Source organism: Alternaria metachromatica (assembly GCF_023757995.1).
Source record: "Alternaria metachromatica strain BMP 0045 chromosome Unknown scaffold_11, whole genome shotgun sequence".
In the NCBI taxonomy this organism is placed as follows: Eukaryota; Fungi; Ascomycota; class Dothideomycetes; order Pleosporales; family Pleosporaceae; genus Alternaria; species Alternaria metachromatica.
The window spans coordinates 129,271-154,724 of record NW_026055502.1 but is presented as its reverse complement, the minus strand read 5'-3'; the positions used below and the strand labels follow the sequence as shown (position 1 = coordinate 154,724).

The window sequence follows — 25,454 nt, the reverse complement described above, 5'->3', positions numbered from 1 at the left end:
CCTGCTTATTGTCATGATCCCCAAGTCACTACAGCGATGTTCTTGATTTCATGGATATAGCTTGTGAGTCGTGATTGTATTTCGTCTCATATCGCATACACTAATGTAATAACACATGAGAACCACGCCACTTTGCCATTAGACTATCGCAGTTTGTTTCCTTTCCTCGTGCCACCATCACCGAGAACTCCAGCTTGCCTCTGTATCACATCTGGGACAAACGACCATCGACGCATGCAGGCGCCAGCTTACAGAGACTTCTTGGCTGGCTCGCAGACCTTCTTGTGAATCTTCCAGTGCTTCTTCTGGCAAGCGACTGAGCAGTACTTGCGGTTCAAGCACTTGGAGCAAGTGAGCAGGTTCTTGCCCTTCGGTCTATGCTCTACGCCACAGCCACCACACTCATCCGGCGTGTTGAACTGGGCGCGAAGTTCCTTGACGACGATCGAGGTGGTAGAGGTCGTCATGCCTGGATGTTGGCACATGAAGTCAGTGCATGCGTCATCAGTTCGTGCATTGATGCTACTTACCGGTTTCGAACATGCCTCCCGGGCTGACAACATTCAGACCTCCGTAGCCAGGTCCACTACTAAGACGCTCTTCGAAAGAAGCGTTCACCTCTTCGAGAAGGTTCTTGGATGCGAAGTCGTACGGTTCTCCGTCCTTGTAGCCGTCTGGACCGAAGAGCGCCTTGTGCATCTGCCGCTGAGCATCAGGCATGAGACCGCCCTCGGTGAAGATCTTCTTGAGCAAGGCGATGCAAGAAGCTGGGAGATGGCATCCGAGCGTCATCGCGCAGGCACTGAGCAGGATGTACATGTAGCAGGGATCCGAGAACCAGTATTCGAGCCCTTCGTCCGTAGATCCGGTGAGTGGCTTTAGGATCTTTGCCTCTTTCTTTGAGAGCATTTCGACAAGGACACCGGAATCGAGGTGCTTGCGAATGAGTTCGGGGTCGGAGCAACAAGGAGCGTAGATGTCATAGTGGATGCTGCGCTCTACTTCTTCTTCGGTCTTACCCTGGGCTTTGGCAACTGCATGAGCATCTTCCTGGAGTTTGGAGAGTCCGAGTTCATGACCCATATCGCCGACGTTGTCCAGGTCATGGTCCGACTGGAAGAGGCCTGATCTTACGTTAGTCGACGAGGTCACAATGCTGTAGCTGGTTACCACTCACAGTATCCCCAAGCACCCATCTTGCAGTATTGTAGTCTCTGGTTTTCGGTGCAGTGTGTTGAAGTGGAGAGGTTGTCAGAAGCGATGGCGATTTACCACTGCCAATGTTTGCTGTGTGAGGTGAATCTTGGTTGTCTGCAGTGAGCGATGAAGATGAGAGAGGAGTGGAAGCAGTGTGAGAGCTGAAGGTGTAACACGTCGCGTCACACGTCACATGGTAGACCAGGCTGCAATGTTGGCTGTTGGGGAAGGAGCGAGGACGCGTGTTCCCGTGACTCAGGCGCCTTCCTCGAATGTTGCCATCGCGCCCTCGGATAGTAAGACGTCCTCACTGAGAAGCAGCAGATCTGAAGCTTTAACATCAAAATGTAATATTAACTATTGATTAAACAAGATAACCCAAAACATCTATGCATACGAAAGAGAAAGAAACAAATCGCTCAAAAAACATCAACGACTACTTTTCAAAACGCTCAAGCAGTACCAGCATCCTTCTCCCCACTCCTCTCACCAGGGTGTCCACCTTGCTGCGCCGCCTTCTCAGCACCCTCCTGTGCCTTATCCGCTGTACCCTTCGCCTTGGCACCCTTCTTGTTCTTATGGAAGAAGCTCTTAAACGAGCTAAGCTTGGCAACGCGGAAGAGGTAGTAAGTGAGAACAGCAATAGCGGCGTTGAACCCGATGAAAGCAAAAATGATGCCAAAGTTCCTCCACCTTTCGCCGTAATAGATCGAAGAGCCGGCCAAGAACTGGTCCGCGTTGGTGAGGGAACAGTAGTTGCAGCCAGCAGTCGCGTCTGGGTTCTGGATTGTGCCGCCGGCGACGGCAGCGTAGTCGGCGAGGTAGGCGCCGCAAGTTTGGCCAGCTGGGGGGTCGAAGACGGAGACTTCGCGTTCGCTGCAGACGACTTGGCGGCCGGAGAGCATGGTGGAGACCATGCCGCCGATCCAGTATGTGAAGGGACTGCAGCGGTACATGAAGAGCCAGAAGCCGGGGAGTTGGTCCGGAGGCTGCAAGACACCGTTGAACAGGATGCTCATAAGAGTAAGGAGAGAGACGAGGCCAGACGCTGTCTCGGCGTCGGGTAGCGCTGCGATGGTCATGTCGGCGAAGGTGGATGTGTAGATGAGGAGCTGCATGCAGAACAGCAGGACCAAGCCCTGGCGTTCGCTGGATTGGCTCACACCAACGACAGGGTAGTAGAATGTGACGAACATGAAGACACCAGCGATAATGCCGTAGGGTATCTCCACAACGATGTTGGCGATCATGAAAGCGATCCAGCTGTATGCCTTGGATGGCCTCTCGCGCGACTCGTATAGAGAGCGTTGGGTGACGAAGAGGGGTTGGATCTGCTGTACAAGCGACGAGAAGATGGTAGTAAGCATGAAGACCGAGAAGATGATCGTCTGCATGCCTGCTAAACTCGTGTTGGCCTTATAGAAAGAGAAACCGATGAAGAGACCCGCGATGGCGCAGAGACCGAATTTAGCCATGACGTAGCCGGGCATGCGCCAGTATTGCTGGAAGGCTCGGTATGTGCATTCGACGATTTGCGTGGTCAATGGCATGGCGAACTCGCCGCCACCGGTTTCGGCTGCAATGTTGAGTTCCTCGCTCTTCTTGGCCTCGTGGAGTTGGTCGATATCCTTTTGGACGCCCTTGGCTTCTTCGCTTTCTCTCCAGACGTCGTACCAGTCCTGTCCGTTGTCGTTCTTGCCGGCGTTGACAATCTCCAGCATGTATTCAGCTGGGTTCTCGTCTTCACCGCACTTGCGTGCACCGTTGTTCTGGAAGTAGTCGAGGAGTGTTTGGGAGTTATCGCCGAGCTCGCCGAAGTAGACGGTCTTACCACCGCGGGCAAGGAAGAGAAGACGGTCGAATTCTTGGAAGAGGATGGCGCTGGGCTGATGGATGGTGCAGAGGATGGCTTGGCCAGCCGAGCTGATCTTGCGGAGGAAGGCAATGATGGACCAGGAACTCTGCGCAGAAGTTAGTAACCATCGATCGTACACGAGCTGATGCAATTGTACTGACCTGTGAGTCAAGACCGGAGGTAGGTTCATCAAGGAAGAGCAACAGCTTGGGCTTCGCAGCAAGCTCAACACCAATTGTCAAAAGCTTGCGTTGTTCAACGTTCAAGCCCTCGCCAGGTACACCAACAACGGCTTCGGCAAAGTCGGACATGTTCAGCATCTTGATGACCTCTTCGACGTAATCATACTTTTCCTTCTTGCTAACAGTCTTTGGCTGGCGTAGCATGGCAGAGAATTGTAGCGCTTCACGGACGGTCGAAGTCTCGAGATGAAGATCCCTGAAATGGTTAGTACTTGTGATAAGACAGACATAAACTGGAAAACTTACTGTTGTTGCACGTAACCGGTTGAGCGTTGGAAAGCAGGATCGAGAGGCTTGCCGTTCACAAACATGTCTCCAGTGATGACTCCCATTGTGGTCCGCTGAGCCAGAGCATCCAAGAGCGTGGTCTTGCCAGCTCCCGAGACACCCATAAGAGCAGTCATTGATCCTGGCTTGACGAAACCAGAGACATGGTCGAGCAGACGACGTGGCTCGCCCTTAATCTCAATGTCGTAAACAACGTCGCGCCACGTGAAAACACCCTTCTGCTCCTCAATGGCGCTGACATCACCAGCGCCTTCATGCTCTCCTGTCTGCGTCTCTCCAGACTCCTCATCGGAACCCTTGCCACCAGGCTGCATGTATGCGGGAACATGTCCACGACGGAAGACGAGTTGCTCGGCAGTGTTGGATGTGGAAGAGTTGACCTCAACAGCGACGAAGTAGGTGACCATGAAGAAGATCAGGAAAGCCCAGAGGATACCAAAGTTGCGCCACACATGGCTCCAAGAGTAGGAGTATGAGACTTCGATGTAGCTGTCACCGTTGATGAACGTCTGTCCGGCGACCGCGCCCTGCGTGTTGCAGATAAACGAGTCGCCAGTTTGTGCGTATCCAGGTCCTGACGGGATGAAGGCATCGCAGGGAAAGTCGACTCCGTGAAACTCGTTCGCAAGCAAGATCTCGAATGCGTAGAAGATCGGGTTGATCCAGCGAATCCAGCCAAACCAGTCGGGCATTTCGGGGATGCGGATGACGAAACCAGTGTAGATAACCAGAATGAGAACCAAGACACCAGCGCCTGCCATGGCTTGCGATGCAGTCTTGGTAACAGCAGCGGTCGTTCGGAAGATAGCTGCCATGACGAAGGTTGCCATGTAAGTAACCACGAAGAACAAGAAGAACTGTCCTGCAGTGTACCGCAGTTGGGCCAGGAAGTACAGAATGATGTTGAAGACGACTGCCTGAATGAACTTGACAGGTATATCGGCAACAATACCAGCTATAGCTTCGGTAGACGGATGATAAAAGGCGTAAGAGTTGTGCTTCTCGACGATAGGCCGCTGGGCGTATAGACCTGCGATTTCACCGATGGAAGTAAGAGCGTTGAAGAGAATGGCCAGGAAGATGACAGCTCCGCGACCTTGAAACGAGCTGGAGCCTGTAGAGTGACCGAAGTAGATGGAACCGACGATGAGAGCGATGACGACATTGAGACCAGCTTGTGTTGCAGTAGACGCAATGTCACCCCAGATGCGTTGGTATGCTCGTCGAGTGTTGAGCTTGATTTGCATCGGGACGCTGATGAGGTAAGGTGACTTGGGACGAGCGTGTTTAGCCTGGATGTAGTTCTTCTGCTGGCGTAGTTGCTCGAGAGTGCCGTGCTCGTTGACTGGGTTCTCTGCTTCGAAGTCCTTGATCTCCTCAAGAAGCGACTGGTACTCTGGGGACTCGCGCCAGTACTTCTCAAAGTCTTCCGGTGTGCGGGGCACTTTGTTCTCCATGCCCTCTTTGGCTTGCCTTTCTTGTGGGTTGGTAACGGCTGTGAGGAAGTCTCCAGCGGTTTGACGAGGAGGGCAGTACCTGTTGCGCGTTAGTTGCTTCCAGGTGTCTCGGTATATGGGGTTCCTTACCATCCTTGACGCTCAAAGAAGTCCTTGGCCTCATTGGCGGGTCCGAAGTAGATCTGACGGCCTTCGTAGAGAACAGCAGCTTTGTCAAAGCAGTCGTACACGCTTTGACTAGCCTGGTAGATAGCCACCGCAGCAGCACCTCCAGCCAAGTCGGAGCCGACCCTCAGAGCCTTGACGAACTTCAACGCAGTAGCGGAGTCCAGTCCTCGTGTCGAGTTATCCCAGGCCGCGAATGGAGCGCCGGCAAGCAACATCTCAGCAACGGAAACTCGCTTCCTTTCTCCACCTGACACACCACGAACGAAATCGTTTCCGACCTTGGTGTTGTAGGTGTGACTCAGCCCAAGCACGGCCATGACGACCTTTGCCATGAACTGGGCGAACTCATCGCGGTTCGCTCCGCCGGGTCGGTTCGATGGTGTTCTGACAGCCGCGGCAAATTCCAGTGTCTGACCTACAGTCAGATGGGGGAAGTGCTTGTCGACTTCCTGGTTGTACACTGTCTCTCCCTTGAACTCCTTGCGCATACGCTCCTGGGGAATGCCGTTGTAGTGGATGACTGAGTCATCCGTGTCCAGACCATGAAGCTCTCCAGTGAGAGCCTTGAGAAGCGTGGAGCAACCAGAGCCAGGACGTCCGAGCACAACACACAGCTCGCCAGCTCGTATGATACCGTCGAAGCTGTGGAGAATCTGCTTGCGCTCCGACTTGCCAAAGAATTCCTTAGCTCGGAAGGGTGCCATGAACATGTCTGAAACAGTGCTCTGAAGCTGCAGAGCCTTGCCCGAACCAAAGACGTCCAGGTTCTTGTACACAACGTTGACCTTCTTCATTTCGATGCCCTCGCCCTCCAGCTGGTTCCGGAACATGTTCAAAAACCTGCTGAGATCAAAAGCCTCGTTGGAGGGGTCCACACGGGGATCGTTTGGCTGCGCAATGCTCATCTGCTGAGTCACTTTTGACTGTGAGGTGAAGATGCGCGCCAACTCCTGCCTGCCGTCGTCGTCGATCTCAGCCCGTGTGACTCGGCGTTGAAGAGTGGCTGGGGCTGCATCTTCGTAAGAGGATGAAGTGCCGGTTCGCTTGACTTTCGGGGCTTGTCCATTAGATCCTAACCGCGTGTCTGAAGAATCTGAGGAGCTCGATGTGTTGACTTTTTCGAGCGGCACGACTTCCTCTTGCCTGTGCTGGGATTCAGTGCCATCGGTGGAGGAAAACAAGCCTGCGCCGGCTGATGTTTCATGTGCGGTCGACGATTCATGCGTGTAGGAGTGTGATGAGAAGACTCCGTGGGTGCCGTGAGCATGACCATCTGGGAAGTAGGTCGGACGACCAGAAGTAGTTCGCGTGACGCCGTGGGGAGGAGTCTGGGTTCCTGACCCCGATTGGGTGGAAGAGCTGAAATGTGTTTGATGTGACTGCGACGTACTCGACATGAAAGTCTCGCCGTGGGACTGGTGGTCAGCCATGGTGATTTTCAACGGCAAGTGATGGCGAGTAACGTCGGCGTCGATGATGTATTGCTGGTGCCCACCTGCGACTATCTAACATATATCAATTGTTAGCCACGTTGGGCCTATGTTGTCATAGCACCCCGGATAGCGGAATCTCCCCATGGCCGCGGTTAGTCTTGCACCATCTGCCATGGCCTCGGACGAGATGGCTGGGCCTGTGGATTGAGATTCGTCCTTCGCCGCAGTAGATGATTGGGACGTGCGTGCGCTACGCGGGCCGGACTCAAAGTGAGCGGATCCAAGTTCAGCATGCTCGATGCGTATTTGTTCGAGGCCGCAATTAGTGCGACAACACTGGGCGCCGAGACTGCTTTTCTCAATGTTGAATATGACATCACAGCCCGGACGGCCACGGATGAGGGTGTTGCCAAGCAATCCGCCCACCATCACAGTCCGTAATGGAAGCAGACATGCGGTGGCTGTCGTGACGAGGCAGCTTCTGCGCTCGATGCGCACTCTTTGCGTGATTCTGGTGGTCGTAAAGCAAGATTGCGGCTGCCCGTCGAAAACGCTTATGTTGGTCCGCGATCGACAGCTTACTGCTTTCGGACGAGAGATCGCTCGGGATCCTCCTTACGCCTGCCATGCACTCTCGCGTCTTCGGTACCCGTTATCCTATCGTACAAACCCTTGTCGTCATTCCAGCCATCCGGACCATCCGAGCAGCGGCTATCTGTTGTACAAATGCCGGTGATTTCCAGTCTGTTGAGGAGCGTCAACTTTCCACTCTCCGCCGGTCGTAATATGGGGCGGTGCACAACGGAACCCTGAACAAGGCCAATCTCGGACGAACGTAATCTCCGTTTGATGTTGGCAGGCGGACGCGTCTCCTTGGTTATGTCAGGCAGCGCTAACGCAGTGTCACTTGCTTGTGTCGGCATCGACAGAACCTAATTGCTTTTTGAGGGGAAGCAATACAGCAGGAACCGCCCTACGGGCCCTAAACGTTCGCGCACGGTGGGATCGATGATCAGCATCAACGAGCGAAGACACTTGGACAACGTGGCTGGAGTCTAGCGATTGAGTTTCAATTCTGCGCTTCCATAGGTCAGGATATGTTCCAGAAACGAATGTACTCGAGGTCTGTCTGGGCGCAGTGACAGAAAGATTTCGAGGCGCGTAACAATACATTGGACGACTGCGCACAAACTCGGTACCAGGACACAGAGCGGCATTGACCATAGCTGTACGTAGATGTTCAGACTCGCACCATTACTGCTGTATCAGCTATGGACCTTGCATGAGGCTGCAAGCCTCATTAGTACCGGCGCTTTTGGGGAGGTCAGACAGCTTTCAGTCAACAACATCCGTTTATGTAATCGGGGTTGCATTGTAAAGGCTATCTTGCTCGAGAGCGGTGAAACCCTCCTACGCTATCCGTCCACATGCAGTCCACATGCAGGCCTTATGCCGGCCCTTTGTCTAGGCGGTATGTACTGAGTAGCGATTTGATAATCAGGATCTTGTGTCCAGCTAAGCTTATTGGCGTGTATTCGATAGGAATTCTGGAACGAGAGTAGAGATTGCCTTGGGTTGAGGCCTGTCAGACGGCGGATTCCAGAGACAAGAGGCCTGCTTCCTGGTTGTTTGCGTGATTACTGAACAGGCGATGAGCGAAAGCCTAATCAACGTACGCACCGGTCAGACTGACCTTGGGATTGTCGACGCAGTTTTGGGTCGCCGTTGTGCCTCCGCGCTTTTAGTGCTTTTGGTTTCGGGCTGATGAGTGATGATCAAGGTTCTGTCGAGCCGCGCTTGCTCACTTCAGTTGTAACCCCTCAAGCTTCTGTTCCACTATGGGTATATGTTCCGCCAAGCGGTTAGGGTCTCGCATTATCGCAAGCACGTCTTCCTTCCGTCCTGCGAGCTTCTTCCGCACTTCCTCGTATTTCTCCTCCCTCGCCGTGTACTCTCTCAGCACCACGTTGTCCCCAAACTCGACAAACACGCGCGTGTCGCGTATCCGGAATACAACATCATCCAGACGCATGAAGAAGCGCACAAGGAGGAGCAAGCGCTGTGGCATGACGCGGATCTTGCAGGATAGCATGGCGATGCCATTGTCTGCTAGCTCGTCTTCGTAGAGCACCAGTTCGTCGAAGAAGTGTATCGGGTCGGGACGCTTGAGAAGGTGGAGTGGTATCGGGGTCTCGGTCGGCTCGAAGGCGGGCGTTGGTGGTGTGGTGCCCTTGTAATCTGTGCTGTAGGACCAGTCGAACGGCTTCACGACTTCTTTGATGTCCTCAAACTGCTTCTGTCTGATCCGAGTTAGCTGCAAGTTCTCTCCGTGCTGCGTCTTTGGTCTCACCTATTTTGCTGCCACTCTTTCGAGTAGGAGACCTTGAACATCTTCTCGCCCGTCTTGTCCACCAGATCCAGCGCATCGAAGGCATTGAACTCAATGTACCAGCCGCTCTGGGCGTGTTCTATCCGCATCATGTTGTCTCCGAATATCATCTCGGGCGGCGCGATCCCGAGCTTCTTGGTCATGTCCTCTATTGGGCCGGCCTTGAGGATGGGCAGTTTGCGCGTGGTGATCTTGAAGCCTTCCTTGGTAATGGATGTGTCGGCGACACCGGGTGCCACAGTGTCGGCGGGCGCGCCATTGAGGGATGCCATAGCTGGGGACTTATGCGACGGGACCCTGAAGAATGCTGTGTGTATAAATTGTTCGCAGACACCTGCAGGTGGATCCGATGGCGATGGCGGGGAGCTTCAGCGTGGTGGGGCGCGAACCAACGCTCCGACCGCCGACCGCCGATGGCCGATGGCTGTTTCCTTGACAACGCACGAAACCCACTTGTTTGTCTGGGTTAACTAGCTGCCATCCGTCCTCGAACCCTGCAAACATCCACACCCACCAACTGTCACCTATCCCATAGCACAATATAGCTACCAGTGGTCTTTTGTGGCCCTATTGCTTGCTTCCTGTCGCTCCAGCCTGCATACAGACATCGCCATGGCCGACGTCGCAAACCTCGAAGCCGCCTTTGAGCGCACCACCATCCACGACGAGAACGATGAGCACGTCACTTCTACATCCACTTACCACAAGGTAAAGGTGTGTACTACCCGGTCTCGCATGGAGGGCATGTCCTAACAACATCCAGCCCTCTGCATCCACAACCGTCACGGTAGCTGGCCTATCATCCTCCCAATCAGCTGCAAACCGCATGAAGCTGCCCCATCAGACACTACAGAAGCTCGCTACGCAAAACGCAAAGACGGCAAACATCGCCAAAGTTACCATCTCAGCAAGCTCCAGCCGACCCTCAGAACAGCACCAATCACATCGCCGCACGCTCACCGACTCCGCCATCTACACCGTTCCCTCAAACCCTGCAACACCCAAACAATGGCATCTGGGCATGTTTGACATCGGCAAGCCTCTCGGAAAGGGAAAGTTTGGTCGCGTATACCTTGCCAAGGAGCGGTCATCAGGCTTCGTGTGTGCCTTGAAGGTGCTCCACAAGTCTGAGATCCAGCAAGGCAAAGTCGAGAAGCAGGTCCGACGAGAGATTGAGATCCAGTCCCACCTCACACATCCCAACATCCTCAAGCTGTTCGGCCATTTCCACGACGCAAAGCGCATCTTCCTCATCCTCGAATTCGCTGGTAAAGGAGAACTATACAAGCACCTCCGCAAGGAGCAACGCTTCCCCGAATGGAAGGCAGCACAATATTTAGCCCAGATGGCCGCAGCACTCAAGTACCTCCACAAGAAGCACGTCATGCACCGCGACATCAAGCCCGAAAACATCCTCGTCGGCATCCACGGCGAGATCAAGATTTCCGACTTTGGTTGGTCGGTACACGCGCCCAACAACCGCCGCAACACCATGTGCGGAACTCTTGACTACCTGCCCCCGGAGATGCTTCGCGGTGGCGGCAAAGACAACTTCTACTCCGAGAAGGTCGACCTCTGGAGTTTAGGCGTCCTGACGTACGAGTTCCTAGTCGGTGAAGCGCCTTTCGAGGACACTCAGGTCATGACACAGCGCAAGATTGCGAGGGGAGAGTACACAGTTCCGAGCTTCGTCAGCTCAGAAGCACGAGATCTTATCAAGAAACTTCTCGTGCTTGACCCTGAGAAGCGCATCGCACTTGAGGATGTCGAGGTACACCCCTGGATCCTCAAGCACTGCAAGGGCAGCTCGCGAGCCTACGAGCGCACATCTGGCGGCAAGGTACGCAGCAGCTCGGAGCAGTCTGAGGAGAGCTACTAAGCTTCGTCTTGGTGGCGTTCCAACTTCACATAATGTCTAACATGTACGACGGCGAAGGGGCGTTCCGCACGGTAGTCACTGAATTTCTTGTCTTTAGTCGCATTGCTCGGCGTTGGTTGGTATCGTAATTGGGAATACATCCCACAACTCATTCAATTCAACAACTTCAAGCTTGACACCCAAAGCACCGTCTAGTATGCCATGTCTGCACCGTGAACATCCTCATCTTGCCAGATCCCATGCCTCGCTACGATCCTCAATGCGCCTCGACTCCCTCACCCTTCTTCTCCCCATGCCTAAAATCAGGCGTACTAGGCCTACTCCTCTCACCCCCAAAGAACGCAATATTCTCCCTCAACGCCACATACTCGCTATCCGCATACCCCAGCGCCTCACTAATCTGCGTAGAATGCAATCCCTTGATCCGTCTAATCTCAGTAGCAGAATAGTTCACCACACACCTCCCTATCTCAAACGGCGCGGGATTGTGCAGTTCGAAATTGGGGGGATGCTGCAGTAGTGTCTGGGAAGAGGACATTGAGTACGAGGACGAGGACGAGTGCGTGAGTGGTGTTCGGATAGGAATTGGGGCATGAACGCCGTGGGCTAGGGCGCCGGGTGTATTGGGCGGCTGGGGCGTTGGTGGTGTTTGAGTCGTCGGTTTCGGGGAGTGGGGTGGGTTGGAGAGGCGTTTGACCACGACGATGCGGACGGCTTCTTGTTGGGCGAAGTGGCCGTCTACTTCTACGATGCCGACGGGGAGGAGACCCGCTTTGTCGCTTAGGGCTGCCCAGGCGCCTTGGTCGATGTATATCGTTCCGTGGGGTGCGAGACCGTGCAGGATCCAGAAGTAGCGGTCGCGGATGGGGTTGGATATGGGGAGGAAGCGGGTGTGGAGGGGGACGGGCTCTTCTGGTTTGGGCGAGGAGAGGCCGGTGAGTTGTTGGTTGTCCAGTGTGGATGTGGATGTTGAGAGATCGTGGTTGGAGTCTTGAGATGCGGCTTGTGCGAGTGGTGCGCCTTCGTCTTGGAAGTTGGTGACGGAGTTTCGACTTGACATTCGTGACTTTCTTTGCTTCTCGGCGTGCGCGATTATGCCTGAGATGTTGCCTGGTTTACTGCTCTTTGTGATGACTGTTGTGACACCTGCGCTCGTTGCTAGCCTCGCGGCCACGATCTTCGTGCTCATACCGCCTGTTCCCAGTGAACTGCCCGCCGAACTGACGTCTGCTGCCAGCTCCGCAATGTCTTCCACAACAGGTATAGACTTGGCATCTGGGTTTGTGCGAGGGTTCTTGTCATACAGACAGTCCACATCCGTCATTAGGAACAGGTAATCCGCCTGGACCATGGCCGATGTAATGGCGCTCAGCGTATCGTTGTCACCAAACTTGATCTCAGTAACCGCCAAAGTATCGTTCTCATTCACAATCGGAATGACGCCCATGCTTAACAGCTCAATGAAAGTGTTCTGCGCATTTTGGTACTGCGTCCGGTCCGCAATGTCGTTCCTTGTCAACAGGATCTGAGCAATCGGCTGCTCCAAGTGGCCAAACAGCTGGTCCCATAGAGACATCAATCTACTCTGTCCGATAGCAGCGAGCGCCTGGACTTGTGGGAGGTGCTTTGGACGACGAGGAAGGTTCATGCGCCGTAGACCGACACCAATGGCGCCCGAAGACACGATTACGACGCGGTGGCCGGCGGCGCGCAGACTGCATGCTGTCTCGACGATGAGGGAGAGGATGGAGAGGAGGGGTTGGTGGGTTTTCTCGTCGACTATGGATGAGGTTCCTGGGCGTGTCGGTTAGGTGCTCTCTTCTTGTCGATGTGGCATATGTACGGTTGTGTATTTACCGAGTTTTATTACCACGGTGAGCTGGCCGGGCTGCTTGCGCATGTGGACGGCCATTGCGACGGAGGGAGGGACAAAAGCCCTAAGGTGGTGATGGCTATAAGTCTTGGACGGAAGGAGACGGTGAGATATGTACAACGCGTCGTGTACTATATGAACACGCAGCTCGTGTGTTGTCGCGCAATGGATGACTGTAAGCTGCCCAAGTTTCCTCGCAAGCGATCTTCGGCTTCCCTTGTACGCGGTGACGTCTTCCCTCCGATTGGCTCCCCGCGCTACCAGCTGCATCTCCATCTCCACCTAAACTTTTCGTGCCGGGAATCAGGAACATGCCACGCCCTACACCAAACATCTATACGCCACGCGACACCTGCACGCCCAACGCTTGATCCCCCCGTAATTGAACTCGAACGTCACTCCACGCCCTACTACGATGGCAACCTCCGAGACGGCGCCCGACGGCGCATCCCTCTCCGCAATGGCCCAACCGCCGCCCCAAAAGATCGACCCCGTATACTACACCTGGAGCAGCACCTTCAACATAATGCTCGGCCGCATGACAGGCTCCCGCGACATCGAACTAGAAAAAGGCTACTTCAACGAAATGGACAAGATAAAAGCCGACTCGATATGCAAGCGCTGCGAGTCCAACAAGGAATACCTCTTGAAATACAGCCCCATCATACGCTTCATGTCGGACGAAGTGTACAAGCTAGGCGGCGATTTGAACAAAGACAACATTCTCTGTCGCATGTGCACGAACGAGCAATCTGGTGGCTTCTCACTCGACCACGGCATCCTGCTCTGCGCAAACAAGTTCCGCAATCGCGGGCATCAGGAAGACACCATGGCGCATGAGATGGTTCACGCGTGGGACCATCTAAAGTTTAAAGTCGAACCTGAGAACCTGCGCCACCAGGCTTGTCTAGAGATTCGCGCATCTACACTCAGCGGCGAATGCCGTTTCTCGAGAGAGTTCTTCACGAGGAATCAATGGAATATCATGGAACAATTACAGTCTTGTGTTAGGAGGAGGGCGACGCTGAGTATGATGGCGAGGCCGGGCATAAAGGATCAAGAGCATGCTGGGAAAGTAGTGAATGAGGTGTGGGAAAGTTGTTTCCGGGACACCAGGCCGTTTGACGAGGTTTATCGATGATCGTGAGAGGAGGGAGATGTGGTTGGTCGGTTCGTTTGAACACACATGATCTTGATTATTGTACGTTGCCGTAATAATAGATCATCTCGAGTTGATCTCAATATTTTCCATTTGAAGTTCGTCCGGAAGCACTACTCCAAATGGAATTTATTGGGATCATCTCGCGATGATCTATTAATACGGCAACGTACGATGACCAAGATCATGTGTCATTTGAACATGTGACTGAAGCGGTGGGTTGTCGGTGTATTATTACCCTTGTGTTTGCATAGCGATGGCGTTTCTAAGATAAATCTCAGAGGGCGCAGTGTTGCGCACATCTCATCTCTATTCGATTTGAGAGTAAGGCCTTGATTACTCATATTGTCCCTCATTCCACGTCATTTTCAAGTTCTTGAAAATATCAGAGGTTGGTGTTTTTGGCCCCCAATCTTTGAAATTACGGATCAAGCCATGGCGTGCATCGCCCGAATCGCGGGGCTGCAGGGCGTATTTTCCACCCTTGATTTTCGCTGCTGCGCCGCAACAACACTAGGTGCCTGGCACAACACTGCCCATAAGTCTGGGCGCCTTGAAACCCACCGACATCATGGACGCCTAGATACAACAAGTAGATATCTCGCGATGCGCGCCCCTCTTCCATCTAGTCTTGTTCCGTCAATCCTTTATCATCACGTCTAACCTCAAGTCTTCTTATCCGTCAAAATGTTACCACACACTCTCCTATACACCCTCTTCATCGCAACATCATCAGCAGCATTCATCCCCCCACCACGCATCCCCACCCCACCAAAACCCCAAATCATCGAACCCATCGCACCCGCACCAGCAGCACCCAATCCATACCGGCCAGCCGACCGACCAGACCCTGAAGCGACACCAGGCTTTGACGCACCTGAAATGACTGGAGGTTTCCAAGCACCTAAACCGACTGGAGGTTTTGAAGTGCCTGATGTGCAACTTCCTGACGATCAAGATGAGACTGCGTCGAAAGTCGCGTCTAGGCCGTATGGAAATCCAGCGAAGACTTTGTCGCCCGCACAGGTGGCGGCTTCTCTTGCTGCTTCGAAGTCAACTGCGACTCATTCAACTGCGACTCCTACGACAGGGATGACGGTACCGGCTTCGACTGGTGGGGCGGCGAGGATCGAGGATGTGGGGATGGGTATGAGTTTGGTCGGCTTGGTAAGTTTCCTTGTAGTGATTTCTAAGATTGGTAGCTGATTGCGAATAGGTCGCTGTACCGTTGGCGGCAGTAATCCTCTGAGCTTTGCGATATTGATGAACGAAAATACCATGCCGGTGCTCAGGTCTGCTGATGCTCTCGATACATGCTCGAGCGAAATCGACAAAATCGCGTTTGATGGGATCTACGCATCCGCCTGTCCCGATGGTCCTCGAGATCCAGAGATGCTTGGATCATGCTGATTCGGCTTCTCTCTGGAAACGAACCTGGAGGTTTGATCGGGCATCGAAAATGAACACGGTACGAATCATGAGCTATGATGGATTGGATGAGCCTCCAGACTTCCATCGAAGTGCGAGAGCGATCTTCGAAGGAAATTTGTCGAAAGATCTGGTACAAGGAGGCAATATGTGTCTGAGGCTCTTCGGCGAGATCAAGAAGCTTTGATCGCCAGAAGTGGATATCCACTGCCATCTTGCGAAAAGATGTCCAATTGTGTACTGGCGTCCAGGTGTAAATAAAGCGACTTTCGCTCACGATCAAGACTCTTCAACTCAATGACCTCCTAACTTCTCCAAACGACCAGAATATGCTTTGATATTCATCATGTTGTGTCGTTTGTTTGGCTTGCCATCTCTTTGCGCGATCGGAAGAGATCATCATGGGTTGCATGTGCGCCGTCGACTTCGGTCCGAGAATTGCGAAATGATGTGAAGATACACCTATGTGACCTTTGCGCGGCGCTGGATTTCGTGGGACTGATCGCAGCCATGGAGCTTGACTCTGGAGACGTAGATGACTAAACATCTGATCTGATTTAACCTGGTGTTCTTACCTCTTCTGCGTGAGAGTCTTCCTTATGTCGATGTGAGGCGGCGCGAAATGCATGGAATTTCTCTCAACACCCCTTTCCGTCTTCCGCTATTCAAAGACTAAATTCGGAGTTGATGTGGGCGGTATATGCATGTGAGGGCTCACTGGGCCTAGAAGATGAGGAGCTACAAGGTTGGGCACGTATCGATCTAGGTGCCAAGCCGCTAGTCATCTAGCCCTTTCCCTGATCACTTTCCAACGCGCATGCTTGCTCTAATAGCTCAGCCGTCATTGCAGGTTCATCACGATATCTGTATGTATATCGGTGCTTTTCCGTGTTCAAAGATGAAATTGTCTCAACACTCTTCGTTGATTGCGCGTAAGCTCGTGGATTAGTACAGCATCCGCAGATGCCGTTGACCCCCATCATTTCAATGATCACTCATCCCGTCATCTACGCTTCCAAGTAGCCGCGCCGTTGGACGGAACCCATTTTTTCCGCACAGTCGCTCCGCATTTGCACTACGGCCATGGTGGCATTCCGGATGAATGTTTCACGTTGTACATCTGCAATAATCGGCCAAACAGAACACGATTTAGACCTTTTGCCACTGACCGGCCAGCCGTACCCCCTGTTCTTCCGAGCCGTTCCCCATGATAGCACGCTTCCGGATGCCGATTTGTGGGTCAAATGCCTCTTTTCGCATAGCACTGCTGTCAAGCATCGTCTGGACTTGGCTTTGGTGCTTGAAGTGCTTGTGCTTTGGGGCCGGAAATGACGAGGCTACAGTTCTTCTACCACTACAGCGGCCGAGCGCAATATTATGTGGCGACTAGTCGGTAATATGCAGGTGGCTCTTCAACAGATTATCTGGGGACCCAAGACCCTGCATACGTTTATATAGCTTCGTCAAGATCCCGTATACTCATCTTCACCTAACGCTCACGTCAGATTCAAACCTTCACCATGCGATTCCACGGTACTAATAGCACTTTGCAGCCTAGACCATTTCTGTACTGACGAACTCATAGCTGCATCATCATTGGCTCTTGCCACTGCGGGAACTGTATCTGCCGTACCTTCACCTTCTGCAACTGGGACCGATGCCTGCTACGTGACGAAGTACGCCGATATCCCGGCTGCAGTCGCAGCTTGCACTTGCATAACACTTGATGGCATCACCGTTCCTGGAAACTCAAGTATCGATCTTACGAAGCTGAAGACTGGAACCAAGGTTACGTTCAAAGGAAAGACCTTCTGGGAGTACGCCGATGCAAACTATGCCTTCATCAAGGTGGCAGGTACTAATGTCGAAATCACTGCCGAAGAAGACGCAGTACTTGATGGCAATGGTCAGGCTTGGTGGGATGGCTTGGGTAGTAATGGAGGCGTTACCAAGCCAAACCACTTCATTGAGGTGAAGGTGCTTGGAAACAGTTCAGTACACGACATCTACATCAAGAACTACCCGGTGCACTGCTTCAGTATCAGCAACAGCGCTGGTCTGGATGTCCACCACATTACGCTGGACAACAGCGACGGATATGCGCCCAACAACCGCTCCAACGGTCTTCCTGCAGCACACAACAGCGATGGATTTGGTCTGAGTAGCACCAATCATACCAAGGTTCGCGACAGTGTCGTTATCAACCAAGATGATTGTGTAGCTGTCACTAGTGGAGACAACATCCACGTCAGCAACATGTACTGCAATGGTAGCCATGGTCTGTCCATCGGGTCTGTGGGTGGAAAGTCAAGTATGTCATCCCATCATCCAGCTATACAATAATCATGTTTTACTAACCACATCTATTCAGACAACAACGTAACAAACATCTCATTCACAAACTCCGTGGTTCTTAACGCCGAGAACGGAGCCCGCATCAAGTCGAATTCCAACACTACCGGTTTCATCTCCAACATCCACTACGAGAACATTCGCGTTGAGAACATCTCTATCTACGGAATTGACATCCAGCAAGACTACCTAAACGGTGGGCCAACTGGCAACCCCACGAACGGTGTCATCATCCAAAACATCACTATGAAGAACATCTTTGGCACTGCAACTGAGGAAGGAAAGAACTACTACATCCTCTGTGGAGAAGGAAGCTGTAGCGACATCAAGATCGACAACGTTCGTATCACTGGAGGCGGAAACGAGAGTTCATGCAACTTCAAGACGGAGGGTAACTTTGACTGCGACGGACACTTTGTATGAGCTGGCTATATCTATACTTCCATATTTCATTCGCAGAGTGCGGAAACCATGCCGCGTGTCAACAGAATTGAATAGTCGTTCCAACTACCGCGCGCTTTGATGGTTTCACAGACAATCCCTAGCAATATCGTTTGCAGTTTCTGAGGACCAGAGTTCAAGCGATAAGTTCTACTATGTGGGCCGGATGGATGGGGCCCCAGAGCGATGTAACACCAATGTTGTCACAATTGAACTACGCCGTACGTTCGGGTCATGGTGCTTCTTGACCTGCCTGCGCAAGTACCGTGTGAACTGCTGCGCACGCGCCACGTGACGTAAAATTCAACGTTAACCGGGCGTCGCGCCAACCACCTCGCGCCGCATCCAAAGTTCAGTCCGTTCCTGACTCTCGCCCAAACTTTGCTCGTCGTTTTGGGCAAACCGTTCGCGGTCTGGACGTCCTCGAGAGTACCGCGGCGGTTCGGGTCCCGAACGACAGCGCCGCTTTTCAGGGACACGCCAATGTGGGTACGCGCTCACGACGACATGGAAGAGGCGCGATGGAGTTAATTACAGTACGTCTTCGTGATTAACGCTCCGTCCGATTTCACATACCAAGCAACCAAACGCTCTAGCTAAGGCTGTTATCTCGAACTACTGCAATTTATCCGGCCACTTCCTGCCCGTTATGGCAGAGTCCCGTCTCCTTACATTACCCTACACTAGTCGATATTTCCTTTGATCGCGCGTGGTTACGCGATGACCTCGAGCTACAAGGGCATCCTCAGCGATGACGGACTGCAGTGCGGCAGCCCAATTGTTACAATCACAGTCCCAAAGCGTTCATTCGCTGCTATCGTTTATGCATGGGGTACGTGCTCCTGCCGTCAGCACTCCATTCTGTCAGCCACCGCGTCTCAAGTAAGTCGTCGTGGGAAGGGCATTCGAGTGCTGATTGACGTGCGCGCGCTGTGAGGGAGTCCTTCCTCGATGTACAATGGCTGCCGTGCTACCTCGTCCAACGCCTGACCGGCTGTCGAGCTGCGATAGCTGCGTCTGCGTTAAGCGAAGGCGTGATGCCGAAGTTCGGCGTGCAGGAATGAATCCTGTCAGGTCCCACCAAAAATGTCACTCATCACGGCACCAACACACTTCGAGAAGTTACCAGCGGTGCGTCATCCAGGTACCGCGCGCTGCATGCCCCTTACAGGGCCTAGTGTTCGGATGGATTCGTTGCGGATGGCCTGTTGCGTTTCTGCGATAGGTGCGTGTTGCTGCACACCATGTCTGTGCGAATCATCGCCTCGCGCAGCCACCTTGTCCGGCCACGTCTCGACCCGGCTCGAAAACTGCCTTCAGACGGCGCTGAAAGAGACTTGAGCAGTCGATGCGCACACTATCTCTTTCATTCTCGTCGCTTGCCCTCGTGCTCTCCCAGCCCCTACTACGGTTCCTTGCGGCCACCTCAAACACGCTACATATTGGCATGCCTGTCGTAGCCTCAGCCTTGCCCCAGCTTTGAGGCCAAACCAGGGCAGTGGTCATGTCGATGTTGCGCACGAGCGCCCCCGCGAGCAGCCCTCAATTAGCTTCTTCTACAATCCTTCCATACGCCTTCTAGAAGCGTGCCATTTCCGCATCCCCCGCTGCACCTTTGCGTGAGGTGATCCCACTTGTATATCAACTGTCGCACCAACAGCAGCTGATGCCTGCTCGGATACACGATTATCCACTCCTTGGCCCCTAGTCTTACCGCGACACCTGGATACCCTTCCCCACCCTCTTTTGCACCTCCGCCTGTCGTTCGTTCTAGTTTTCTGTCGTTTGGGTTGTCGCAAGGTCTTCATGGTCGGCATGTTGGAGTAGTCTTCTGTTGCGCGATTTGAACTGAGCATACGGCTCTCCCCTCGCCACAATGGAGGACAACCTAGACATACCAGAGGAGTCTATGCGACACATTGAGGCCCTGCTGGCGAGGCATCCTCCACATTTGATCCAGAGAATGTTTTCTCAAGCGATAGATTCGCGTACGTTCCTCGTTGTGTTGTTTTGTGTGTACATGCTCACCAAGTCTAGGCCGAAACTCTACAGCCTCGTCATTCATGTCTACCAGCACCGCGAGCTCATCTACAACATCCTCGTCGGGGTCATCATGGCGGTCTCGGCTTTCTATGGCATCAACATTTTCTTCATCTACAGGGAGTAGCGATACGCGAAGTTCCATTGCTTCCTCTTCGTCATCGCGCTCTAGGATGAGAAGGGCAGAGCCGCGATCCTACCCAGCTGGTCTTGATCCGACACGTCCGGTGCCGGCTTCCATGCCTGTGGTGGACACTGAGAGTCCACTTGATCTCAAGATCGAACCAAGCTACACGCCGACAGACGACATTAGTGTTGCTTCTCCATCGCTGAACCCGGATGATGACAAGTCACAGAGTCAGTCGGGCGAGCCATTCATGTTCTGTACGTATTGTGCCGAACAGAAGAGCCAGAAGACGTTCAAAGCAAAGTCTGACTGGAAAAAACATGAGATGAGGATGCACGAGACTGGAGAAGACTGGCCATGTGTCGTCAACGGTTGCAACCGCATTTTTGACCGACAGAAAGATTTCATCAAGCATCATCAACGCTACCACGCCGGTCGACCCCTGCCGTCGCTGACAGACATCGGCATCACATTATTGCCGCGAAGAGTGTTTGGTTGCGGGTTCGACAAGTGTAAAGAAGTCAGCATCGGTTGGGATGAGCGATGCGACCACGTCGCGAAGCACATGAAGAATGGCGCGACGATGGACCAATGGAAATACTCTAATGTGATCAGGAACCTAATACGACAGGAAGCTCTCCACGACACATGGAAAGAGCTTATCGGTTGCTTGGATGAGAGATTGCGAGAGAGTCGGTCGCAGATTAGTTGGTGTCCCGACAACTCGCGAATCCTCCGACAGAAGCTCCAGTGCTGTGACCTTCGACCGAGTCGGGAAGAGGTTTTGATTACCGCCTTGAGTCTACGCGCTGATATACCCCTGGACCCTGTGCATCAACAGTTACCCACCGGCTTCGTAACTCCCTCGAGAGATTCCGTGCCGCATGTTGAGAAGCTGTCGCGCGAGCAGCGGATGCACATACTCATCGGAAACTCAAATCCGCATCACTCACGAGCGCGTCTCGCAAGTATCAACGCAGCTTTGCTACGCATCAGTAGTTCGTTGGCGCACGTACCTGACTACGATTGCGGCTCGTCTCCATTTGTGGAGCCGCAGACGCCTGGTGCGCCCGCAGTGGATACGGCCAGCCGCCGTATCAGTTATATGGACGTGGACCCTGGAGATTACTTGGACGTAGCGCAACCGGCTATTCCTGATCTCCCACCGGCTATGACGACATCCACAATGCATACACCCCATGCACACCCCACGCCAGTCATGGATCACGAGCAGCACACGCAGTTGTACCAACAGGAGTACATGGACCAAGTCAAGGTTACACCCAACCCACTGGAATCACTGTATCCCAACTACTTCGGTGCTGCTCCCCAATTCGAAGAGTCGCAATACTACGACCGCCCCTCGTTCGGTCAAATGATATCGAAGCCGCTCCACAAGATAGGCAGTCGGATAAGCAGCTCAAGAGGCAGCTCTTCGAATCAGAGACCATCATCGCAGATGAGTCAAGCTTCGTCAGAGATGCTTCCTGACTACAGTGTTGCCGCAATGGGCATGCGTCACCCTCATCAGCATCAGCAGCCCCAGCATCACATCCCACAACACCATCAGCATTCTCAACATCCTCAACACCCTCAACATCACCTGATGCCTCAGCAGCATCAACCCTACCGCGACACTACATCGCAAATGCATGACCACATACACATGTACACCACACAAAGCTGAAGAGCTCACGTGCAACGAAGTCTTCATGTCCCAGTACTTTCATCAACGCCCCCTTTAGTCCTTTCAAGCGAGCATTTAGAGTTTTGTTTGTTACCTCATTTTTTTCTTTGATACCCCGTGCTTTCGAGCACATCTGATAGACTTGTACTATAAAGCATATTCATAGTATAGAGATGTTATTCGTGTGACGTCACTCAGTCTCTCGTCTTGCGCTTCATACGATCGTGTGGTGAATATGCCATGTATCTGTTGCTGAGAGTGTGGCTTCGTTTGGTATCGTCCGCGTGTAGTCATCCCGTTCGCATGAACCCAACGGTGTTGTTCACCGTGAGACACAACGTCGGCAAGCTCCTGTCTCAGCCTATGCCCAGTCACGGGTCACCGTGCCCGTTTCGGAGTTACTAATTTTAGTGTTATACATTTTGCTCTTATTACTAATAATAGCTACTAATAATAATAGTAGTAATATAATCTAATTCTAATAAGACGCTTATATATATAACTAATAAAACTTATATTTCTTAACTATCTACTTTACGCTACTATAATAATATAATAATATTCTTACTATTTATACTACGCTTTTTACTTTTTATAAGCTTACTATAAAGCTTATATTAATTACCTTTTACGCTATTACTTTTATTTACTAAACTTATTTTTTAATATATATAATATTAGACTAAATATAAAAGCTAAAGTTAAGATATAAATTAAAAATTTTAGTATAGTAAAGAAGCGTCTTTTAGAGTATAAAAAAGATAATAAGTAATATATTATTATAATTATAAAAAATAATATTACTAATAATATAAAAGTTAAATTAAAGAGCTTAATAACTTTTAGTAGCTTAGTTAGAGAATATAAATAATAAGCTATTAATACTAACTATCTATACTAATATATAGTTAGTAAGACTAGTAAGTATTATAAAAGAAAAACCTATCTTATATAAAATAAGTTTTAAAGTTATAGCGCGTAATACGCTAAAACTTAAATAAGTTTTTAAAAGTACGCTTATAGCTTTTAAAAAAGTAGTTTTAATAATAAAAAAGTTTTTAAGCTTAATAGAAAAGCTTTAAATAAAAAAAAAAATAATAAATAAAAAAGTAAGTAAAAGCTATATAAAAAAGATATTTAATACTACTTAGTAAGAATTTATATTATTAAAGTCTTAAAGATACTTAGTTACTTTACTTACTATAGTTATTAATAAAAACCTAAATAAAATATATAGCTTTACTATTCTTTAAGAGCTTTAACTTTACTTATACTTAGTAGGCTTAATTAAAGTTTATATATTTTATATTACGCTTTTAGTAGATACTAGTAGAGAGGAATTACTAGATTTTAGCTACTTTATATACCTAATTCTTCTTCTTAGATCTATAATCTTCTTAATTAAATCTATGCCTAGTTACCACGGCGTTCCTATATACCAACAGGACTATCGTTCCTTCTTTTTTCTTTTGATCTAAGTGGACTTGATTCATGCGTTCAGCCGCGCATGTTTGCTCTTTCCTCATTCACCTCGCTTATCAACGCCACTGCCTATTACAGCCACCTTGGAAAGACCCTCACTCACCTCCTCCTACTTTCGAACCCTCTCTTTCACACTCCACCACTCTCACTTGCTTTAAGCTACTAACATGCAGCTACTCGATCTGCCACCGGAGCTCTTCGAGAGGGTTGTCGCCGCCCTTGCGCGTGCAGTGCCCTTCCATGAGCTAATCCGACTGCGCGCCGTGTCCCGTACACATTAGAACTTCGTGACAGCACTGTACGGTGAAGCTAATAGAGACAGGTACATTTGCCGGAGACATCGACAACGAACTTCTTGCAAAAACTTCCGTTGCGGACTTCCACAGTCGTTACCATCAACGCCAGGCGATCCCTGTTAGCCTTGATATTCATAACCCTCTACCTCCTCTGCATCAGCTATACGTTATATCGCGTTATAACAAGGACAATGATACCGACTCGATGGGTACGCTCCCATCTGACATCAAGGGCTACCTTCTGAGCAACATCGAGATCTATCTGCTCAATCACATCGAAGACAACCATATCATAGCCTCTGGACTGCCGAGTTTTATACACAAGGTCACGGATAAGCTCATGGAGTTTGCTACCACGGGCACAGATCATTCCGTTCTGCGAAAGGACTATCTAAACGCACTTATCCATGGTCTGGTCCTTACAAACGAAGTTGCCCCACGGACTATGTTCGACACAAAGCCATTGACGTTGGACTCCGTCTTCACACCAATCTTCAGACCTGGTTCGCGCAGCATAGCGGAAAGGGAACGGGACCATCTCAACTCTGCACAAGAGAACGTCAACGACATGCTGGCAGCAGCAGCTATGGCAGGGAGTCTCGCAGCTGTTCGTCACTACATTTCGCAATCTGCTGAGGTCATTGACTGGTTCCCCAAATACTTTGCTGGCTTTGGTAACCCTGTAACCGCGGCAGCCTGCAGTGGAAATGTCGAAGTTCTTGAGTGTCTGCTCATAGAAGTCAACAATGAGCTCACGAAGCGGCATTTCGCTCGGATACAGCACGGTCGTATCACCCGTTGCGGTCCACTCACAGAGACTATCACTTCCGCAATAAGAGCCGCAGTTCGGACCGGAAAACTGAGGGCCGTTGTCACGCTGTTCAACTTCTTGCCAAGATGCCGCGTTGAAATACCAGCGCATATGAAGTCCCGGTCATACTACCTTACCGATGCCATGAGGTGGGGACAGTTGGACGTGTTCATATGGCTCATGGACCAATGGAATCCTCTAATCGCCGACCTGCCCTATTGGAATGCCCTGACTGCAGGCTTACGTCTTGCGGTCAAACACGGTCATACCCACATTGTGCAATACGTCTTCGACAAAGATTTGGTACATCCAGATGATGCGGACGTCAACACTGTGCTCATCGCTGCGACACACGGTCATCGCGCTATCATACAACTGGCGCTCGACCGAGGCGTTCAGCTTACGATGCGGAATCTCATCGCGGCGCTGAACGGATCACTTCCCTTACTCATCACCCAATATCTTCTGCTTCACAACGTTCCACTCGCGTCTGTGATCAACGTGAAAGATGGAAAGTCCATCACTACTTCCATCGTTCCTACAGTCGAAGCACTCTGTCGAGAATCTATCCACATTCCTTTCGGCGATTACAACGCGGTTCGGGGCGGGGAAAAGGTGCTGGCGCTCATACTCTTGGCGAGCGAGATGAGACGACAAATTCCAGAGCTTACGTTGGACAACTGTGTTGAGCTGAAGAAAGTGTTCGATAGGCTGGTCAGAAAGTGTCTGCGCTTGCCAAGGGGGTCAATTCCGTATCTTGAGATGGTTGAAGAGCTGCACAGCTGGATGGAGTGGGGAGATGGACGAGAGTGGGCAAATTGTGAAGTCTAGCGCGGAAGCATATAGCATG

The 25,454-nt window shown here is 51.6% G+C and overlaps 9 protein-coding genes across 9 annotated transcripts; 6 read left to right on the top strand and 3 right to left on the bottom strand.

Moving 5' to 3' along the window:
- Positions 1–248: 248 nt before the first annotated feature.
- Positions 249–1,196, bottom strand: J4E83_005506 (uncharacterized protein; the record flags this gene model as incomplete). Its single annotated transcript, XM_049332425.1, has 3 exons — positions 249–469; positions 531–1,124; positions 1,178–1,196. 3 exons carry the CDS (start codon positions 1,194–1,196, stop codon positions 249–251), a joined length of 834 nt encoding a protein of 277 aa, XP_049188233.1.
- A 453-nt stretch (positions 1,197–1,649) lies between these two features.
- Positions 1,650–6,637, bottom strand: J4E83_005505 (uncharacterized protein; the record flags this gene model as incomplete). Its single annotated transcript, XM_049332424.1, has 5 exons — positions 1,650–3,158; positions 3,214–3,490; positions 3,541–5,118; positions 5,169–6,543; positions 6,598–6,637. 5 exons carry the CDS (start codon positions 6,635–6,637, stop codon positions 1,650–1,652), a joined length of 4,779 nt encoding a protein of 1,592 aa, XP_049188232.1.
- A 1,804-nt stretch (positions 6,638–8,441) lies between these two features.
- J4E83_005504 (uncharacterized protein) lies at positions 8,442–9,301 on the bottom strand (the record flags this gene model as incomplete). Its single annotated transcript, XM_049332423.1, has 2 exons — positions 8,442–8,940; positions 8,991–9,301. 2 exons carry the CDS (start codon positions 9,299–9,301, stop codon positions 8,442–8,444), a joined length of 810 nt encoding a protein of 269 aa, XP_049188231.1.
- Positions 9,302–9,641: 340 nt separating this feature from the next.
- ARK1 (Serine/threonine-protein kinase ark1) lies at positions 9,642–10,908 on the top strand (the record flags this gene model as incomplete). The annotated part of the gene is made up of 2 exons (XM_049332422.1): positions 9,642–9,743; positions 9,793–10,908. 2 exons carry the CDS (start codon positions 9,642–9,644, stop codon positions 10,906–10,908), a joined length of 1,218 nt encoding a protein of 405 aa, XP_049188230.1.
- A 2,288-nt stretch (positions 10,909–13,196) lies between these two features.
- Positions 13,197–13,922, top strand: ATP23 (Mitochondrial inner membrane protease atp23; the record flags this gene model as incomplete). The annotated part of the gene is made up of 1 exon (XM_049332421.1): positions 13,197–13,922. One exon carries the CDS (start codon positions 13,197–13,199, stop codon positions 13,920–13,922), a length of 726 nt encoding a protein of 241 aa, XP_049188229.1.
- Positions 13,923–16,888: 2,966 nt separating this feature from the next.
- On the top strand, positions 16,889–18,143 carry J4E83_005501 (uncharacterized protein; the record flags this gene model as incomplete). The annotated part of the gene is made up of 3 exons (XM_049332420.1): positions 16,889–16,901; positions 16,954–17,679; positions 17,740–18,143. The coding sequence occupies 3 exons, from the start codon at positions 16,889–16,891 to the stop codon at positions 18,141–18,143; spliced, it is 1,143 nt and encodes a 380-aa protein (XP_049188228.1).
- A 1,894-nt stretch (positions 18,144–20,037) lies between these two features.
- On the top strand, positions 20,038–20,328 carry J4E83_005500 (uncharacterized protein; the record flags this gene model as incomplete). The annotated part of the gene is made up of 2 exons (XM_049332419.1): positions 20,038–20,165; positions 20,199–20,328. The coding sequence occupies 2 exons, from the start codon at positions 20,038–20,040 to the stop codon at positions 20,326–20,328; spliced, it is 258 nt and encodes an 85-aa protein (XP_049188227.1).
- Positions 20,329–20,440: 112 nt separating this feature from the next.
- J4E83_005499 (uncharacterized protein) lies at positions 20,441–22,015 on the top strand (the record flags this gene model as incomplete). Its single annotated transcript, XM_049332418.1, has 1 exon — positions 20,441–22,015. The coding sequence occupies one exon, from the start codon at positions 20,441–20,443 to the stop codon at positions 22,013–22,015; it is 1,575 nt and encodes a 524-aa protein (XP_049188226.1).
- Positions 22,016–23,664: 1,649 nt separating this feature from the next.
- J4E83_005498 (uncharacterized protein) lies at positions 23,665–25,435 on the top strand (the record flags this gene model as incomplete). The annotated part of the gene is made up of 2 exons (XM_049332417.1): positions 23,665–23,722; positions 23,814–25,435. The coding sequence occupies 2 exons, from the start codon at positions 23,665–23,667 to the stop codon at positions 25,433–25,435; spliced, it is 1,680 nt and encodes a 559-aa protein (XP_049188225.1).
- Positions 25,436–25,454: the final 19 nt, after the last annotated feature.